At 41.6% G+C, this 18903-nt stretch overlaps 2 protein-coding genes across 3 annotated transcripts; one reads left to right on the top strand and one right to left on the bottom strand.

Moving 5' to 3' along the window:
- Nucleotides 1–1216: 1216 nt before the first annotated feature.
- LOC143127494 (insulin-like growth factor-binding protein 3 receptor) lies at nt 1217–7014 on the bottom strand. 2 transcript variants are annotated; one of them, XM_076289033.1, is made up of 7 exons: nt 6842–7014; nt 6108–6269; nt 5488–5725; nt 5135–5273; nt 4502–4652; nt 3164–3304; nt 1217–2439 (listed from the first exon to the last, which is right to left on the bottom strand). In XM_076289033.1, the coding sequence occupies exons 1-7, from the start codon at nt 6842–6844 to the stop codon at nt 2431–2433; spliced, it is 843 nt and encodes a 280-aa protein (XP_076145148.1). In that variant the 5' UTR covers nt 6845–7014; the 3' UTR covers nt 1217–2430. The 2 variants fall into 2 exon arrangements, with proteins under 2 accessions (XP_076145148.1, XP_076145146.1); XM_076289031.1 differs by having other exon boundaries at nt 1217–2411.
- A 276-nt stretch (nt 7015–7290) lies between these two features.
- On the top strand, nt 7291–18232 carry thoc5 (THO complex 5). Its single transcript, XM_076289030.1, has 20 exons — nt 7291–7408; nt 7793–7918; nt 8232–8375; nt 8464–8577; nt 8712–8809; nt 9021–9167; nt 9746–9860; nt 10128–10260; nt 10893–10970; nt 11164–11204; nt 11544–11643; nt 12391–12499; nt 12592–12693; nt 12924–13020; nt 13245–13356; nt 15615–15718; nt 16082–16169; nt 16453–16568; nt 17382–17575; nt 18005–18232. The coding sequence occupies exons 2-20, from the start codon at nt 7823–7825 to the stop codon at nt 18066–18068; spliced, it is 2052 nt and encodes a 683-aa protein (XP_076145145.1). The 5' UTR covers nt 7291–7408; nt 7793–7822; the 3' UTR covers nt 18069–18232.
- The last annotated feature ends 671 nt before the right edge of the window (nt 18233–18903 follow it).

The following is an 18903-nucleotide window of genomic DNA, read 5'->3' as shown; positions in this document are numbered from 1 at the left end:
TGCTGCACTGCCTGATGTTTTTTTGAGATTGCTGGGTTCTAGAACTCATGAGCAATCAACTCTACAGACAGATATTTTACTGGTATTAACATAAAAAATAGAAAATGTAACAATGGTTAAGACAGATAATACTTCACCCTGTCACACCTCATTGTAAAAGTTATTGGGGTGGCATCTTTGACAATATTCAATGAGATAGGGTTTGGTCTTATTACAATAAATATGTTCTAAACAACAAAATCAAAGAAATTTATTTTAAAATAATCCACTTATTTTACCCCACCAACTCAATGCTTAAAAGATACAGAGATGATATATCTGACATATGTGTTTTCTGTGGTTGTGCGCTTGAAACTGTTTGTCATTTATTTTACGAATGTATCTACTCAAGGTTTTTTTGGATAGAATTAGAAAATATGTGTAGTGCTGTGTGGTTGTGCAATATTACTCTTCAGAAAAAGAATGTTATTTTTTTTTATGAAAATGCAGACATTAATATAAATGTTGTCTTTACGATAAATTTGCTCGTTATTGGGAAAATGTAATATTCATAAACGTAAATGGGGGGGTACCTTGTTTTGCAGCCTTCAAAAACATTCAAGCATTCTACATGGACACTATTGGACTCAACAGCCGAAAAGCTGACAGAACTATATGTATATGTTCTGACATTATGTCCTCTTTGTGTTGAATTTTTGTACCCCTATTTGTTATAATTTGTATGGTGATTTTTGTATGTAATAAAAAAAAAAATAGATCTTATATATCAATTTGTTTAAATTGTTCTGTGTTTTTGTAACATGCTGATTAGCCATACCATACTGAGTTTCTTACATGGTTCAACTTTGTGAAGCAAGTTGAGCCACACAACTATTTTGTGTGGGATCTAATGTTGTTGTCTATTTGAGTCATGCAAAGAATTAAATTGATGACTCAAACCCTGAATATGTGTTTTAATCCTGTTCATTGGACTATAGGTTTACTTCATTAAAAAGCGGCTCAACTTACCTTTCTTCTAAATCAAATTAATCAGAAAGTTAGCTTTCAGCTCTCATGACTTTGCATCAGATAGACAAAGGGAGATGTCTTTGTTTTTTTCCACTCTGATCCATTTTTTGCTAATGTTGCAGTCCTTGGAACACGTTAAAGAAGTTAAGGACACAGATGTTCCTGTGGTATCTTACAAGAACTCTGTAACTAATGATGAAACTAGCAGTTGTGCTCCAAATGGCTCCTCAAACCCAGTGTTTATTATGATTTTACCACCATGACGGGACAAAAACAAGTGCAGCACCACACGCCTCACATGTGGCGTTCATAACACAAAGTGCTACAAAATGGTGGGAAACAACCACTCATTCATCTCTCAAGTCCACTTGAATTAGCTTAAAATAAATGAAAAACAAACAAACAAACAAAAACAATGAAGTTACACACAAAAGCCAGACAGTTCTTAGTTGAATGGATTGTTTCCCACAAGTACAGGACTGTCTAGGAACCTCACGCCTTATCTACCCCAGTGCCACGTGACTCAATCAGCACCACAAGTTCTCATGAGACAAGATAAGACAAAAGAACACAACCCGGATAAGCTACAACACTGTAGGTTCATCCCTGCTTTGGCAGTTCCAGCAGAGCTTCACACTGTTTAACGCTGAGCAGACTATATGTAACTCAACGGGGTTTGTGACCTGAATTAGATCACTTGATAAGATCTTTAGAAGAAGAGGTCCATTTAACCATGAATCAAACTAACCATTGCATTACTCGTATGGCGTTGTGTTACAAATCTATTGTGATTCTGAATAAAATTACAGTTTTAATTAATTTTAAAAGCATTTGTGTCCAAACCATAAGAATAAAAAAAAAGATTAACCAAAATACATAACACCACATACCACATATTAAAGAGCATCATGATAACAGTAATTATGAACGTACCATTACATTGTTAAACACGCACATTCGTGTGTATATTAGATGCTTTTCTCTTATTTTTGTTGTCAGGTGAGGCTTATTTCACAGGTAAAGGTTTTTTTTTTTTTACTGACATCTGTACGACGAGTGAAGATATTAGTGACACAGGATTTCTCTTCTTCAAAACAAGAAATAGACCCAACACCCAAATGTTCTCATTGCTGGACCTCCACATTTCGCTGTATTTGGTCCAAAAGCAGTTTTCCGTTCCTTCCCCATTCCCAATCCGGGCTGTCCATCGTTTCGGCAAAACGGCATAGAATGGTAAATGGACATTTGGACTTTTGCTAGATGGAATATTGCTCTCACGTTTCATCCTCTTCCATCTTTATCGTTCTCTCTCTTTATTGTTCTCTCTCTTTTTTTAGGAATGAGCTCCATCTTGGATGCTATGTCCAAACTGTGGACAGGAGTCAGGACTCCAGCAGTGGCTCCTGGGAATTAAAACCCATATTACATATCCTGTGAACACATCATATTCATGCATGGGCTTTCATGAGAGTCACTTGCACAGAAATGGCACACACATTTTATAATTTACAAGTTACAATCATTTTAAAGTTATAATCATATATCATAACTATATCCTACTACGACAACTTTCTACAGCTTGGCATTCTCAAGTAGGTGGTATGTCATGCAAATATAAACGTGTGTATAAATTAATTTCAATTCATTTCAAGGGCAGTATTTAATATGTATTGTTTAGTCCAGTGTTTTTCAACCACTGTGCCGGGGCACACTAGTGTGCCGTGAGAGATCATCAGGTGTGCCGCAGAAAATTACCCAAATGTCACTCACTGGTCCAGAAAAGCAACTGTTGCATCAAAGAATTTATAACCACATGCTCTCATTGATTGTATGATTGCACTATTTGTGGTATGCAGGCATTGTACAACGGGGGCCCCATATCAAGTATTCACAGAATCATCACACATCCAGTTCATAACAACAATTAAATTAGATATAATCACCTACAAATGAAACAGAGGGCACTTGTTTTATTGAGCAGGTCTTGCATAGAAGCCATAATATGGCCATATCTGTGTATTATTTGAAGTTTTAGGCTATGGTATGTTTATTTTTTTCTTTACACAGGATGTTAGTGTGCCGTGGGACATTTTAAGTGTCAAAAGTGTGCCGTGGCACAAAAAAGGTTGAAAAACACTGGTTTAGTCTACCTTACCTTTTGGAGACCAAGATCGTTTCCATGGTAGCGCCTAGATCGGCTGCAGGGCAGACTTGCACTGAGGCAGAGCAGTCCACATATGACCAACAGAGCAGCACTGACAAACAACAAATGTTTCCCTACCAAGATTTGGTCCTCCTGCAAAAGAAAGTTTTCTCAGATTAGCCCTTATTGTGCTAGGAAGCAACCGTTGAAATGTACCTATCCTATCTTCTCACCACTGTTGCATGCATGATTGTCAAAGTTCTTTTGTACTTTTTCAGCAATCTCTGGTTGATTATATGCTTAGATGCAAATCCACATTAAATTTGGTATGGTTGTAGCCCCACATGGCAGAAAGTTTTGGTGATGGTTTGTGTCCTTGGTGTGTGCATTCGCCTAAATATATGCGACACATATGTACACTACCGTTCAAAAGTTTGGAGTCCCTTAGAAATGTCTTTGTTTTCATCATTAATTAATGTTGTAAATGACTGAACTTTAAAGGTGCTCTAAGCGATGCTGGGTAACGTCTTTTCTGTTGACTTTCAAACAAAACATAGAGCTAGCTCGCTACTTCCTCCCCTTCCCTCCCGTGCTGCTCCAGTGCAATTGAAACTCTCTTAAACATGCATCTCTTCTGTGATTTGCTTGTTATGTTTTTATGGGCTAGGTTTGCCCAGGTTGTTTTTGTTGCCATTTTTGGAGCCTGGGCTGTCCACAGAGATCGCGTTTCTTTACAGTGTATTCAGGACACAGACAGCTAGGTGATGTTTGCAGTAAGTGACATAAAATGTTTTAGCTTAAAAAACATGTGGCATCGCTTAGAGCACCTTTAATGCAATATCTACATTACACTTCATTATCAGCAACCATTCATCCAATGTTCCAAAGGCACATTCTGTTTACTAATCTGATTAAAAGACTAACTGAGAAAACATTGGAGAACCCTTTTCAATTATGTAAGCACATAATGTAATCTGAAAACTGCTGCCCTGATCTCAGCTGGTATTCTGTCTACAATGGAGTGGAATGGAAATTTCTAAGTGACCTCAAACTTTTTTAACGGCAGTGTATATGTATATAAATACATGTTCGTAAAATTGTCGATTCTACCACTATATCTGTTATAAATTAGCATTCATCCTGATATTCATTAGACAGGTCACAAATCTGCAGAACGTCACTCACATGCACTGCCTCACGCGCTGTGAGTGTACCACCAGAGTATCAGTGCAGCACTTCATTCACTCACTTTATACAGCAGTCAATGTTTTTTCTCCACTGCTGGAGGCTTTGTAATAAATTGCTAATAATACATACAAATTCTAATAGAGAACATTTTCAGATACAAACCTCTGACAGAAAGGCAGTCAACCGTTCATCAGGAGTAAACACCAGTTTGAGGCAGCGTAATGAAGGTGGGACATTCCCGCCCGTTGGAAACACCTTTGTGTTAAAATGATCACTGGCTACAGCCTGCCGGACTGGACAATCCGGTGGACTCCTAAGAAAAACAATCCCAATGTGTCAGTCAGCTTCACTTACTTTATTCAGCACTCTATTAGTAGTACATCCTCCCCTAGTTCAGCCTTGCAGAGTGGAAAGCCTTTAGCTACTAGGGCTACAACGATTGATCGATTAGTTGCCGACTATAAAATTACACATACATCAATATTCTCTGAGTGTAGCTTCTTAAATATTTTCAGCTTTACTTACTCCTCTATAACAGTGAATCAAATATATTTGGTGTGTAGACAAAAAATGGCATTTGAAGACATCATCTTGAACTCTTGAACTATTTTTCACTATTTTCTGGCATTTCTTCGATTAAACAACTAATCGATTAATCAAGAAAATAATTGGCAGATTAATCAACCATGAAAATTAGCATTAGTTGCAGCCCTATTAGCAACCTGTAGCTACTCCATTAATGTTATTACTACACTAGAGTACTGGTTTGAACGCTGGTCATGTGTAGATATTTACGGGGATTTAGGCAGCATGGCTGCTGGTGCTCTCAGTTGAAAGCATGTAAGTGGTGCCAGACTGTCCTGTTTGGGATCAGTGGTTTGCGTATGAGGATAGAAGATCAGGGTCATGTTGAATACTTCTTTTTCAGCAGCTCCTGAAATGTAGCAGAAATATATATCACATGTTCATTGTGCTCTATACTGTATTTGTTACAAGGCATTTGGCATATTTGGTTTTCTACAGAATGTGCACTGACAAATTTCACATTTAAAATACATATTGGACAAAAAGCATCCCGAAGCATTTCTGTTGTCATTAAAAAATGTTGCCTTTTATTACCACCCTCCCCCTCCCCCCTGAAAACGAACCTTTGAGATCCAATTGTTTCCCCAGAAGTGTTGTACTGAGGATATTAGGTGTTTCCCCTCCTAAGTTCCCTTTGAACAGCAAAGGCACCATCAGGAACCGCTGCTCAATGGCCACTGAGTCTGCTGGCTGTCCACTGTCCTTCCCCTTGGGCACAGGGACGAGTTCCCCTTCAACGCTTCCATTTCCAGACTGACAGTAATTCAGATTGGCTATGGTCTCCAGAAATTCGTTCCAGTCCTGCAACAATACTTCCTTGTCATGCTTTACTTTCATGAGCAGTTTACAACATTAACCATGTGCCCATATAACCAAGTGTCTTTTTAGACATTCTGTCCTCAAAACAATAGATAATATACAGACAATGAAATTATAGTAATCATATTTACATAATAGGCTAGGTTAACTGGACTGTAAATATTGTAAACTCAATTGAAATAGGTGATTGTGAGCATTGTACATCCCAAATGTTTAGATATGTTTAAATATAACATTTAAAGCAATGTCTAAATGCAGCAATCAAAACCAGGTGCCATTGGTTATAATGTATCAAATGACATGTGATTTACTATACAGCATTATTATACACCAAAAGACAGTGTTATCTGTAGGGATAACTCACAGGACTCAAATCTGGGTTCCTCACTCTGTGGGTCTGAGTATAGAAGCCAATCCCAATGAAGGTCAAAGACAGCATGAGCATACACAGGAAGAAGATCACTGCAGGGGGATGATGTTCCAGGTAGCTCCGCAGGTTGCTGAGGGGATGCCACTTGCCCATACTCTTTGGATGGCCACACAAGTACAGAAAAACTGATTACTCGTCCCAATTGAGAACATCAAAAACTGCTACATCAAAAACAGACAGGCTGCTCAAGTTTAGTGAGTTTCAGTAGTTCTATCAGACGACCTCAGTACTGTCTCAGTAAGGTGACGCTAGATGTTGTAGCCTAACTTACTGACTGTGTTGGCTACATGGTAAACAACACTAGAACAGAGATCATGAGTGTCTACATACACGTCAAGTGAAGAGGTACAGGAGTTAGACTTTGAACCTATAACGTTACGGTGTTTCAAAACTTGATGCCAAACTAATGTGCCTATCTCAGAGGGAAGAGATTAGAGTAGAGTGGGTGTTCTGCGGGTTAACTTAAGAGCGTGACACGCAGTCTACCCGTAAAATATATGTTATACACCAGAACAATGCAGATTATAAATAGAGTATACAATATTTGCAAGAAGTATATCTGAAAAAGCTATCTGGTTATCATGACAGTCAGCATACAGTTAAGGTAACGTTAACGTTAATGAACATAACATCTGGCAGGTTCGCTTTTGTTCACGTTGATAACATACCATGTGGGCAAGATGGAGAAGATGGCTAATCCATACACGAAGAAAGATCGTTGGTCAAATATTTACGTGGCAGTTTATCTGAGGACATATTAAAAACGGCAAAGTGTCTCAAACAACACCACCCTGTCGAGCTACTGGATGCTGAGGAAGTTAGCCACGATTCAACCACAGGAGAAAAAAACAACAACTTCCGGACCTCAACGGCGTGAAATATAGTACAATAAAGGTCGTTGAAATGAGTGCACAAGCACATATTTCTTTTTACACAAAATATAAAAAGTGCTTTCAAACAAGATATGGAGACAACTACTATATTATATTAAAGCTCAAATTAGTTTAGCATGCAAATAAATATAATAGAGTCTATATAGGAATAACTTCCTTTCTATTTTACGACTTTTATTTTGAAAAACAAAAGAGCCGTGTATAACCCGGAAGAGAACATTCTCAGTCATTTTAGGTGTTTGGACTTTTTTGATGCCTGCTTGGAACGAAAAATAAAGAATTTGGTTTGATTTGACCAAGTAACTGTTTCGGTTAACCTTATTGTAGGGTTGCAACATTTCAGTGAGTACAAACGTTATATATTGCTGTATTGCTAAAGTATATCCTCCAGTCTCCAATAATCGTGTCTCACGAGTAAGATTAACACTAGCCGATCACCAGCGACAACATAGTTGATAGCAGAGAATATGGGCTCTGTTGATAGCTAGTTAGCGGTGAATGAACGAGGCATTCATATGGAGTGTTCTAAATTGTATGTTGTAGCATTAAAACAATGTTATATGCTAACGTTTAATGTTAAGTACGTCGAGTTAGCTAACACTCAGTAATTAGGTAGGTCATTAGATTAGATTGTGTCGTACCACTTGGATTAGAACAGTTCGCATGTGCATTCACACTCACTTTTTCTATGCTTTGCTTAGATGCTAATCGGTCTCCTTTTTTCAGAATTACCACTTACTCCTCAATTACCCCACAATGGCATCTGAAGTACTGAAAAAACGTAAACCAAAAGTGCTCCGCAACGAGGGAGGAACCCCTGAAATGAAACGAGGTCGTGGAGAGGGAGACCAGGTGCAGTAATGCTATTACTTGATTTGGTCAGGTCCTTCTTGTGTCTGTTTGGCTTCCCCCTTGGTGGTCTGATTTGTTTAGGTGAAAATTGTCTATGTTTAGGGATGAACAGTATGATGCATGAATTACTGGTGCATCTGGTAATATCTGTTTTATAATCTAGATTGTTGTGTGGTAATATCTGTTTTATAATCTAGATTATAATCTAGATTGTTGTATAGTCACACAACAGTGTGACTCACAAACTGAAGCAGCAAAACTTGGCCACGACTGAAGAGTCCAGCTGAATCTGAACTTCACTATACTTATGCAGGATGTTCGTGTTTACAATGAGGAGGCGGTGCTTGATAACCGGACCCCAGAGCAAGACTACGAGCAGTACAAAGACAAGTGTGATGTCATTGTCAAACTCATGGGTGAAATTCAGGAACTCAAATCCAGTGGAGCCAAAGAGGGGGTATGTTTCGAACCAACGTTTTTCTTCACAACAGGCCAGACTGTTGACTGCTTTATTCCAAATGTAACTATTTCACCTTTCTGTACAGTCAGTGGAGGTCGAGGAACGACGCAGGGAGTGCTGCATCCACTTTGTGACCCTAAAGAAGCTTAATCGTCTCGCTCACATGAGACTCAAGAAAGGTCGTGATCAGACACAAGAGGTTAGGCTCTCTTCACATCTCCATTTTCCACTGACGTGTGGTGGTGCAGGGGTTCTCATTAGGGGCACTCATTGTATCCCCATTCTACACCCCTAATCACCCCTAAAATCTGTGCAAAATGCTACCCTATGCAGGCTAAGCAGCGGGTCGACGTGCTCCATCTGCAGCTTCAGAATCTCCTGTATGAGGTTATGCACCTACAAAAGGAGATTGGCAAGTGTCTTGAGTTCAAGTGAGTACAACCATTTTCTCCTCATGCTTTACATCAGAATGTTAGGGGTTTCATTCTGTACTGGATGTATGCAGAAATGTGTTGTTCAATTCAAGTTGGTATTAAATTACACAATCCAGTAAATAATTTTTTTCAGGTGTTATTTCTGTGAATCATGTTATCTCTTTAGTTCAAAGCGGTGACCATGTAAAGTGTGTGTGTTTGTACTTAGGTCCCAACATGAGGAGATAGAGCTGGTCAGCACTGAAGAGTTCTTTAATGAAGCGCCGTCTGAGATTTCCCGTCCTCACCTCACTAAAGATGACCCTCATCAACTCACGCTGGCTCGTCTGGACTGGGAGCTTGAGCAGAGGAAGAGGTGAGAAATATATGGCCTTGCTTCTAGCACATTCACTGGAACGTTTTGTGTAGTTTCAGAATTTCACTACCATATCTGTTTTGTTTCTGATCTTCATTATTGTAAAATGTTTAAGATGTGTCTCGTATATGATGCAAGTGCTGTCTTGAATTGCTATCATTTCACAAACTTAAAGGAAAAATCTGGCGAGTTTTCACATAGATCTCCGTTTCTTCGAGTACTGTCGGTATGAAAGAAACCGAAAACAAACTGTTTTGCCTATTACCAGCATATTGGTAATCAGAGTCTTTTAAGGCGGGAGCAGTTGGGTCATTCAATGCCAAACGTACGAATCTCCCCACTCGACCGTCACAGATTTGGCTGAAAAAAATAGCTCAAGTTGCTAATGCCAGCAGCTAACGCAGCCAGGCAGCTACAGCGCTACACTCTGGGGGCATGTCTGTGAGCTCCCATGTAAATGCCTGTAGCTGCCTGGCTGTAAATATTTTGCAATTATTGGTTCTCTCTATCTGTCCCATTAATGTGTCATCCAGAATTCCACACAAAGTGTGACATATGATGTTTTGTACTCAAATTAGGTTGGCAGAGCAGTACAAGACATCTCTTGCCAGCAAGGAGAAAATCCTAAAGGGAATTGAGGTGAAGAAAGAATACCTGGGCAACCTCCGGCCTGGACTCCAGTCCATCATGCAGGTAATGCTTACTGATGCTTCAGCACAGCCTGAAACGTATGCTCACCTCATTTGTCAACTTCACTGAATGGGGCCTGATTTGAAGTAAATGTTTTTTTTTTTAAGTTCTAGATTCATTAGTTGTTACACCCCATTTTTACGTGTGTAAGGAGAGTACAAAATGTTCTGTTCTCTTGATCTTGTGTTCTCCTCTTGCAGCTTTTAGGAGCACTCAGTAGTGCTCAAAGTTCTAACACGCATTTCCTGCCTCTTGTTTTGCTCCTCCCAGGCCTCCCTTCCCCTTCAGGAGTATCTGTCCATGCCGTTTGAGCACGTGCAGAAGCAGGCAGACGTGGCCCGTCACCTGCCCCCTCCCCTCTACGTGCTGCTGGTGCAGGCCAGTGCTTATGGCCAAGCCTGTGGTAAGGGCTCCTCTCTGTTAATACTTTAAGGCCCTAATTTAAATGATGGGCATAGTGCAATGAGCACTGTGTCTCCTGCTTGAGCTAAAGCGTGTGGGAGTATTGAGCTGACCCATCGATCTTTGTGCTTAGGATCTTGCTCATAGAATTAGATAAGAAAATAGATGGTTCTTAGTTAGTTAGACTACACTTTACCCGTCAGTTAACTTGTATATCAAAGCCTTTTAAGGCAGGAGCAGTTTTGGTCTGGAAGCGGCAAACTTTCACCAAATATTTGCAGGGTGGTTCACCCAGGACCATGGAACTGTGTAGTTGACAGCCCGGTGGGTTAGTGGAGGAGAAAGGAAAACACATCTAGCAGCCACATACATTCATTACTTCAGTTTAATATATTCCGAGGTATTTTCTAGCAATCTGTTGCATGTAGGATGTAGGATTTGAGATCGATGTCATACAATCCAACCTACAACCAAAGGTCCTTGATTACTGACCAACCTTAATTACTTCAACCCTCTCTGCTACAACTGCAACCTAATCCTCATCTCTTCAATGACTACTTTATACCAGTGTGTGTAGTAAGATCTCATTTTTGTGTGTGTGTGTGTGTGTGTTTGTGTTTAACTATGTTTCAGATAAGAACCTGTCCGTTTTCATCAGTGGGGATGTAGATGAAGCCAAAGCACTCTCAAAGCCCAGAGAGGATTCACAGGGTCCGTTTGCAATTCGGAAGCCAATGTTCTTAATTTGCATCTCTACTTCAGTCTTCTTACAGCACAGTGCTTTTATTTGTGTTACAGATGATTTTTACAGTACTTTTGTTCTTTTTACAGATGTTTTTTGCAGTACTTTTATTGGTTTTACAGGCAGATGATGTTTTTTACAGCACTTTTATTTGTTTTACAGATGATGAAAGTGACTCAGATGCTGAAGAGGAGCAGAACACAGTAAGAGCTTCTATTTACTGTACAGGATCCTTTGGCAGTGCACTAATGATTCTGAAGTTGTACTATTAATTCATAAATTAAGTCATTGTCATTGTCTTTAAATTGGTCATAAGGAGTGTTTCCCCCATTGTAGTTACTGTATGTTAACAGTGTGGAATGTGTTGTGTCGTACACAGTCAGATTTCCCCCTACTGTTGCAAAAAAATCAATAATAACAACAACAACAAAAACTGAGAAAACAGAATGTCCGCCGCCGTGAATTCTCACTTTACATTTGCTGGATAATACGTGATGACATATAACACCTCTTATTTTATTTATCTCTTTTTTTGCTTGCAGAAACGGCGGAGGCCTACTGTGGGAGGCCAGCTGGACGATAAACGCAAGGAGATGCTGAAGCGTCACCCTCTGTCTCTCTGTATAGACCTCAAGTGCAAAGGTTTGGAATGATCTTATCTGTGTTGGAGACAACGTATAGGGATCTGCAGAAACCAGTAAAAAGACTCGCTGGCACTGGCTATAGAACTGGCTGGCTATAGAACCAGAGACTTTGTAATGAGGAGACAGAGCACTCAAAAAATCCTCCTTAGAAATGCATGGGGTTAGTTTGTAACGCCAATATGGCCGTTGTCTACACATAACCCACCCCTTCCTCGGCAAAACGTCGACATGTGAATACATTGAGCCAATCATGTGGTGTGATGTGAATACATTGAGCCAATCATATGTTGTGTTTTAAAGACTTCCCAATCATGTGTTGTGAACTCGCCGCTGGAGTAAGATTGGTGTTGTGAAGCCTTGCGCACGCGCATTTCTGTTGAATAGGATGCCCAATGAGTGCCCAAAAAACGTTGCTATATGGCTGCCGAGTGGAGGGACTTGCCTAAAAGGACTTTGATAGAACTGACTGGCTATAGAACTGGCTAAAGATCTGGCTATAGAACTGGCTAAAGATCGGGCTATAGAACTGGCTAAAGATCGGGCTATAGAACTGGCTAAAGAACTGGGTATAAAACTGGTGAAAGAAGAAATTAAGGCTGATCAGATATTCTTGACTCACTTTGTACACTGTGAAAGCCTTGTGCTGTTCCGACTGTGGATCACTCTACATCGTGTGCATCATTCCCATCATCTTAACTGTGCTGCTCCTTCCTCTGCCCCTTCTCCACCTTGTGCCTCCACCCAGACGGTAGTGTGCTGCATCTGTTCTTCTACTACCTGATGAACCTCAACATCTTGACTGTGAAGGCCAAAGTGTCCACCCCCTCCCACCTGACCAATGTGGTCAGCGCTGGGTAAGTCAACATGTAGTCTTTATTTTCCTGAGTGCGTGCGTGCGTGTACAGTCTCTTTCCTGTGACATACTAATGCCATTTTTGGCTTATAGGGAGTTGTTGAACGCAGGCACACTGTTGAACTGCCTCTACACCGCTGATCAGGGAAAAGAAACCCCAAATCCTGCAAATCGCTACCAGTTTGACAAAGTCGGGTAAGGCTTATCAGTACTCATCATGCCACTTTACTGGTTTAGTGGTCAGTTAATGTTAGCAGTATTCTTCTATGTTGTTTGGTTGGTAGGTGTTGAAGCAGTCGTCTGTTTGGGTAGTTGTTCTGTCTTTTGTGTATCATCAGAGATTGTTAAACAACACTTAAAATGGACTCCAACACTTTATTAAAAGTCTCACAAAGTAACCACAGTGTTGGTCAATTTCTTTTCAGGATCGTCACTTTTGGAGATTATGTGGGTGATTTGGGCCACCCCTACTTGTGGGTGCAGAGTTTGGGTGGGCTTCAGTTTCCCAGCGACAACCCTGAGGTACGTGTCCTCGTTGTACAGCGGTAAACTTGTCTCCATTTTACCTTCTGTCAATGAAAGGGTCCTAACCAACCAACCCAAACCTTGAAGCACTGTTAGTCATTAAAAAGTTTTGGGAACGGTTCCATAACGGCTGGGGGTTATGTGGATGCGCTGTGTGGGTGCTAATTGGCTGCGGCGTGCCCATGGAGGTGTGATGTGTCCGGTGTGTTGTGTCCTCACAGAGCGCCGGGGTGGGGAGCAAGCTGAGCGCCAGTCACATGGAGCACACCATGAAGCTGCTCAGGAGCCGCCTGCAGGCTCGCCTGGCCCTGCACAAGCAGTTCATCTCACTAGGTAAGACACACACACACACACACACACACGCACACGTCTACACACACCTGTACACACAAACACATACACACACACACACACACACACACTAGGCTGATAAGGCCAATAAGATTATAGCCCCTTTCTCTGTTTGTCATAGTGAGGCAGTGCACATTACACAAATGGACACTAAATGTTGGTGGTGTGTGACAGTATGTTTGGACTGCGTGGGTGATGACATTGGACATTATTTGCATTGTGTACAGAGTGTCTGCCCACGGGGTTTGCATAACACTTCGCTCTGTCTGTCCGGCTCCATTAGCGGACCTCAAGTGTAGTTTGTTTGTTTGTTTGTTTGTTTGAATTCAGCGGTTTCAAACCATGATTTGCGGTTGTAGTGGCTGCACTTCCATAAGACTTGAGGTTTCCAAGGAGTTGGAGCAGTTAGTGATCGGGGGGGGGGGGGGGGGGGTTACTTGAAAGGCGTACTTTATTTTCTTTGTGTAGTACGTAACCACACCATATGCTGTTTGTATTATGTACTCCAGTGCGGTACAGCTAGTCTTTTATCACAGTGTGGATGGGGGTGATTCAAGTGTAACACTACAGCAGTCTTTATTTCTAATGCACTACTAAAAATGATTGTTAAAAAATAAAACTCTTAAGTTCTAGAGCTAAAAATGGGGTGACCAGAAAGCAGTCAACGCCGACTCCTACATGAAATCAGTGACTGGCCCTTTTTTTTCTTTTCTATTCTGTTCTTTCTTTCTTTTCTTTTCTTCCTCTTTTCTTTTTTCTCTGATTGCCTACATTCTGTAAAGCGCCATGATACATGTGTAATGTTTTGGCACTCTTTTTTTCTTTGGCTGCTTTGGTTGAGGCTCCCCACCAGTGGTGTAGTAGTCTACGTGATACGCAGGACTATGCAGTATACCCACTTAAAAAGCATCACCATCTCAGTATACCCACTTAAAATAGGCAAGGATACATATTAACATTTGGGGTTGATCACAGTATACCCACTATCAGCTAACTAGAGGAAGAACATTTCTCCCTTTTCCCAAGCTGCCATTCACTTGGGTCTTACCACAGGCCAGAGTCCACAGAGCTGAGGTGCTTCTTCTTCTGGCCATGTTTCCCAGGGGAACGGTGCTTCAGGGTCTTACAGCATCCTTTACTGTCACAGCTTGTGTCTTGATGGGCACATGCCCTCCTCACAGCGCATGAGCTGTTTTGATACCTTTTGGAGCTGCACTCATGTATCAGGTGAAGTTCCTTCTGAAGGTTGATAGTGCATCCGGCCTCTGGAAGTTGGGGATTTGCTGTGCAAGTGACCGTAATGTGGCTGCTATATCCAGCCTCTGCTTTAGGTCATTTCATTTGATATGCCTTCCCTGCATTGACACCTTTGCTTTTTTCACCTTAGGAGCCTACAGGTTGGTTAAGAGAAATGGTTATTTTCAAGTACATACCGTACAAGGTGAAACTTGAGAACTAGTGTGAAATGGTCTATTTAGTGACATTTGATCTAAGATGGTAAATCAGAAAAGTGTCTACCTGTGATCGCCAAGGGAGCATTGTGGCATTTCAGGGCTTCAGCCTGATCTTTGCAAGGCACCCCTGTTGCCACACTTGTAAGGCTTGGCTTGTTTCTTCCTGCAACCCACCTCTGGGACCGTGCAGGGTGCAGAGAACTAGCAGGTGCTCTCACATCCATTCTCAGCTGGCAGTGAGGATCAAGGGAGATGAGGCAGAGCTGAGGAGTTGCCACCACAGCTGAGGGGTATTCTCAGATAAGATAGGCATAGGGAGAGGACTCTGGGAAGAGCTAGAGAGGCAGAGCGTTGCCCACTCTTGCAGGTTAATTTCTCCCCAGACTGAAGAGCTTTCTTCTTAGTGACTGTCTCTCCAGGTAAAAGTCTTCTCAGGGGTCTACACCAGGGTGTTCACACTGGACTACCTGTCCTGTATGCAATATGAACCTTGGCATGTATATATTTTATAGCTCCACTGGGCTGATTGTGCACAGATTGTGTGCATACTGTATTTTCACAAGTATAGGTTTTTGTTCAGTGAGAGAATGAACAAAAATGTTGTGTATAATTGTTTGTGCGTCTTGTGGCTGCACTCTGATTTGGTGAGAAGCTATAACCTTCACAAACTTCCCAGACAAGTAATACAATCGGGCCAGTGTTTTCAGTTAGACCTTTGTGTACTGTTATGCATGCTGTGAGATGTTTTAATGGCTTTTCTCTACCCGCTGCTGTTTGTGGCTGTAGAGCACGGCATAGTGCCTGTGTCTGCCGAGTGCCAGGACCTCTTCCCTGCCAAAGTGATCTCCCGTCTGGCTCGCTGGACTGCTATCACCTACCAGGAGTTTGAGGTACTTCTACCACCAGACCTGCTCATCGTCTCTTTTATTTGTCACTGTCTTACTGTTTCTCTCTCTCTCTCTCTCTCTCTCTCTCTCTCTCTCTCTCTCTCTCTCTCTCTCTCTCTCTCTCACACTCACACTCACACTCACACTCACACTCACACTCACACTCACACTCACACTCACACTCACACTCACACTCACACTCACACTCACACTCACACTCACACTCACACTCACACTCACACTCGCACATCCATGCGCCTAATTCAAGTTTTAAATAGATAGATGATAGAAAAAGATGAGAACAGTGTGCTTTATTTGTTGGTATGTAATTTTATGCCTGTGCGATTGTGGGCTTGCATTTTGCAGGAGATGCCAATGGCGCAGCATGTGCTGAAGGTCGGCCTGGCTCACGAGACGGACCTTTTCTTCATGGCGGTGGTGGAAAGAGGAACAGGTGAGACACAGTGACGTGCTAGATAACAACCTGGGCAAGGGCGAGCTGGACTGGCATACCGAGCATTTTCCCCATGGGCCGGCGCACCTTTGGACCGATCAAATGAAACTATTATTTGTTATCAATCAGCCCAAAGCAAGGACAGTCAGCGGCCCATTGGTTCATTTTCTAACCTGACAGTGACGTGCTGGGTAACGACCTGGGCAAGGTAAAGAAGGGGCGAAGGGCTGGTCTCTCACTCCTCTCCTTTCTCTCTTTGTGTCTCTCCCTCCACCGCGGCCAGCCCGTCTGAATGCAGTCGTGGTGCTGAACCCCCGCTACCCCGACGTCACGCCCTTGTTCTCCCTCTCTCTGATGTGGAAGGGTGAGCGCACTGGACGCACAGACGACAACCTGCGGGTAAGAGAAGGCTTTCCTCCACTTAAGGAATATCCAAACTGTATTGCTTTCCTCCACTTAAGGAATATCCAAACTATTGCTTTCCTCCACTTAAGGAATATCCAAACTCTATTGCTTTCCTCCACTTAAGGAATATCCAAACTCTATTGCTTTCCTCCACTTAAGGAATATCCAAACTCTATTGCTTTCCTCCACTTAAGGAAAATCCAAACTCTATTGCATAACACTTAAACCAATTTACACCCAGGGGTTAAAGTTCACAGGCGATTTCAGGCGTGGGCCAGGCTGTTGAAGCTTTATACAGGTGCATCTCAAAAAATTCTCAAAAAAGTCAATTTCCCTGTCCAGACTGAGAGATTAAATGCTCAAGAAACCATTGCTGGTGTTTTGACTTAATTAGCTGATTAGAGCTATTCTCAGGTTGACACTTCTGTATTATAAGTTATTTATTCTAATATTTTGAGATACTGGCTTTCCATGAGCTGTAAACTAAAATCAATCAATATTAGGATAATCAAGATAATAAAAAAAAAAGGCTTGAAATATTTAACTTTATGTGTAATCATCTATGATATCCAATTTTTGAGACGCATATGTATGTAACGACTTCAAAAATGTGAAACAACTTCTGGCACAGAATTTTCCCTTGTTTTAAGCTTTGTACACCAAAACTGTTTGTGCTCATCCTCAGTCCTTTGATGGAGAAGGGCTTTTTCAAAGGCCTTCTGTATATCTTGTACATGTTAAGAAAATCAGTCCCTGACCCTCACAAAGAGGTTCACCTCAGCCTAAACTGCTTCTCATCACCTCCAGGCCATGGAGAGTGAGGTCAACGTCTTCAGGTCGGAGCTTCAGGGACCGCGCCCTGGCCACCAGCTATTGACCAATCAGCTCCAGCGCCTGAACGTGTGTCTGGATGTGTACCTGGAGACGGAGAGCCAGGTGTGTGACGGGATGGAAGGACCGAGAGAGTTCCCCAGGGAGAAGATGTGCTTACGCACGGCCAGGTAACATCATCACTGACTGAGCATTGAGCTGATTTTACAGCAATGCCCCGAGTTCATAATCATACAGCAACAATCAAATAACAGACAACAAGAACAAAAGTTGTTAACATAGTTATTTCCTGTGTATTAGCTGCATTGTGTATAAACCGCAGGACAGTGTTTTATGCAAGTTAAAAACAAAAATAACATATTAATACCATATTAACTGCCCCCGTGTATTAACCTCATAGCTGAATATATTTTGCAAAATCAATGTATAAACCTCGGCTAATAGTTACGGTAGGAAATTACGGTAAACAAACACATCTTTAAATGGTCATCAGTCTTTCAGTGACTGAAGGTGCTGTGTAATGTGTGCGGTGCAGTGCACTTTTATGTGAATCTAATATATATTATGAACAAAATGATCCCTTCTTTTTTTTTTTACAGGGGTCCAAATCGTCTGAAACCCTTCAAGTACAACCATCCGCAGGGTTTCTTCAGCCATCGCTGATCTCCGTCGCTCTCTCCTGAAGAAGCTCGCTCCCAGCTGCTTCCTCACGAGTGATCGAATGCGTTCCTTCCCAGTGACCTATTTTTAACACACAACTTTTAATGTTGGTTAGCGGGTAAAAAAAAAAAACCCAAAACAAATAAATGTTCTTCAGTTTTTGTAAAGCGTTTGATGTGTGCCAGTTCATGGTGTCCCTGTCTCTTGTTTTTTTCTGTCGCCTGTCTCCCCTGTTTCGCTCAGTCTGACGTTTATAAATAGAACACGGAGCTCGAGCTGATTGGTGTGTGACCGTCCGGACGGGCTTTCGTCATTTCTGCCGAGTCACCTCCAGACAGCTCAAGGGAATACTGATCCTCATGTTGTTCACCTTCAGGCTACAGAGTGAAACCAAGCCGATATGTCATGCTCTCTGTTCTGCGGGGCATAGCAGTTCATCCCGCTAATCCTCTGCTTTACAATTTTACTGTGCTTCCACTATGTTTCGTGGAAAATAATTCCCTGGATTTGTCGCCTCAAGACTGAGGTTTAATTTACAGTGTGAAAATAAGCTTTGATATGGGCAGAGCAGGAGGAGACAAAGTTGTGGGCAAAAATGGCATAAAACAACATTCAGGAATGAACAAGGATGCATAAATATTTTAGGTTAACAATGGTCAGGGCCGTAAGATCTTGGTTTGTTGAGTTATGTAGATCGAACCATGTAGAATACTGAATGGGCAATTTTAGTTAATGACTTAAGATACAGCACCAGAAGCATTCCTTTTGTGTTGGAAATACCTCAGAAATAAATGCTTTAAGCTGTGTCAAGTTGTCTCCTCACTGCAATATGATGTAA

Source organism: Alosa pseudoharengus, unplaced genomic scaffold, assembly GCF_046254945.1.
Source record: "Alosa pseudoharengus isolate Yale_2024_CS ecotype anadromous, Long Island Sound unplaced genomic scaffold, YU_APseudo_1.1 YU_APseudo_1.1_scf_17, whole genome shotgun sequence".
Taxonomy (NCBI): domain Eukaryota; kingdom Metazoa; phylum Chordata; class Actinopteri; order Clupeiformes; family Clupeidae; genus Alosa; species Alosa pseudoharengus.
Note: the sequence above shows the minus strand (reverse complement) of the source record. Positions and strands in the feature narration are given on the sequence as shown.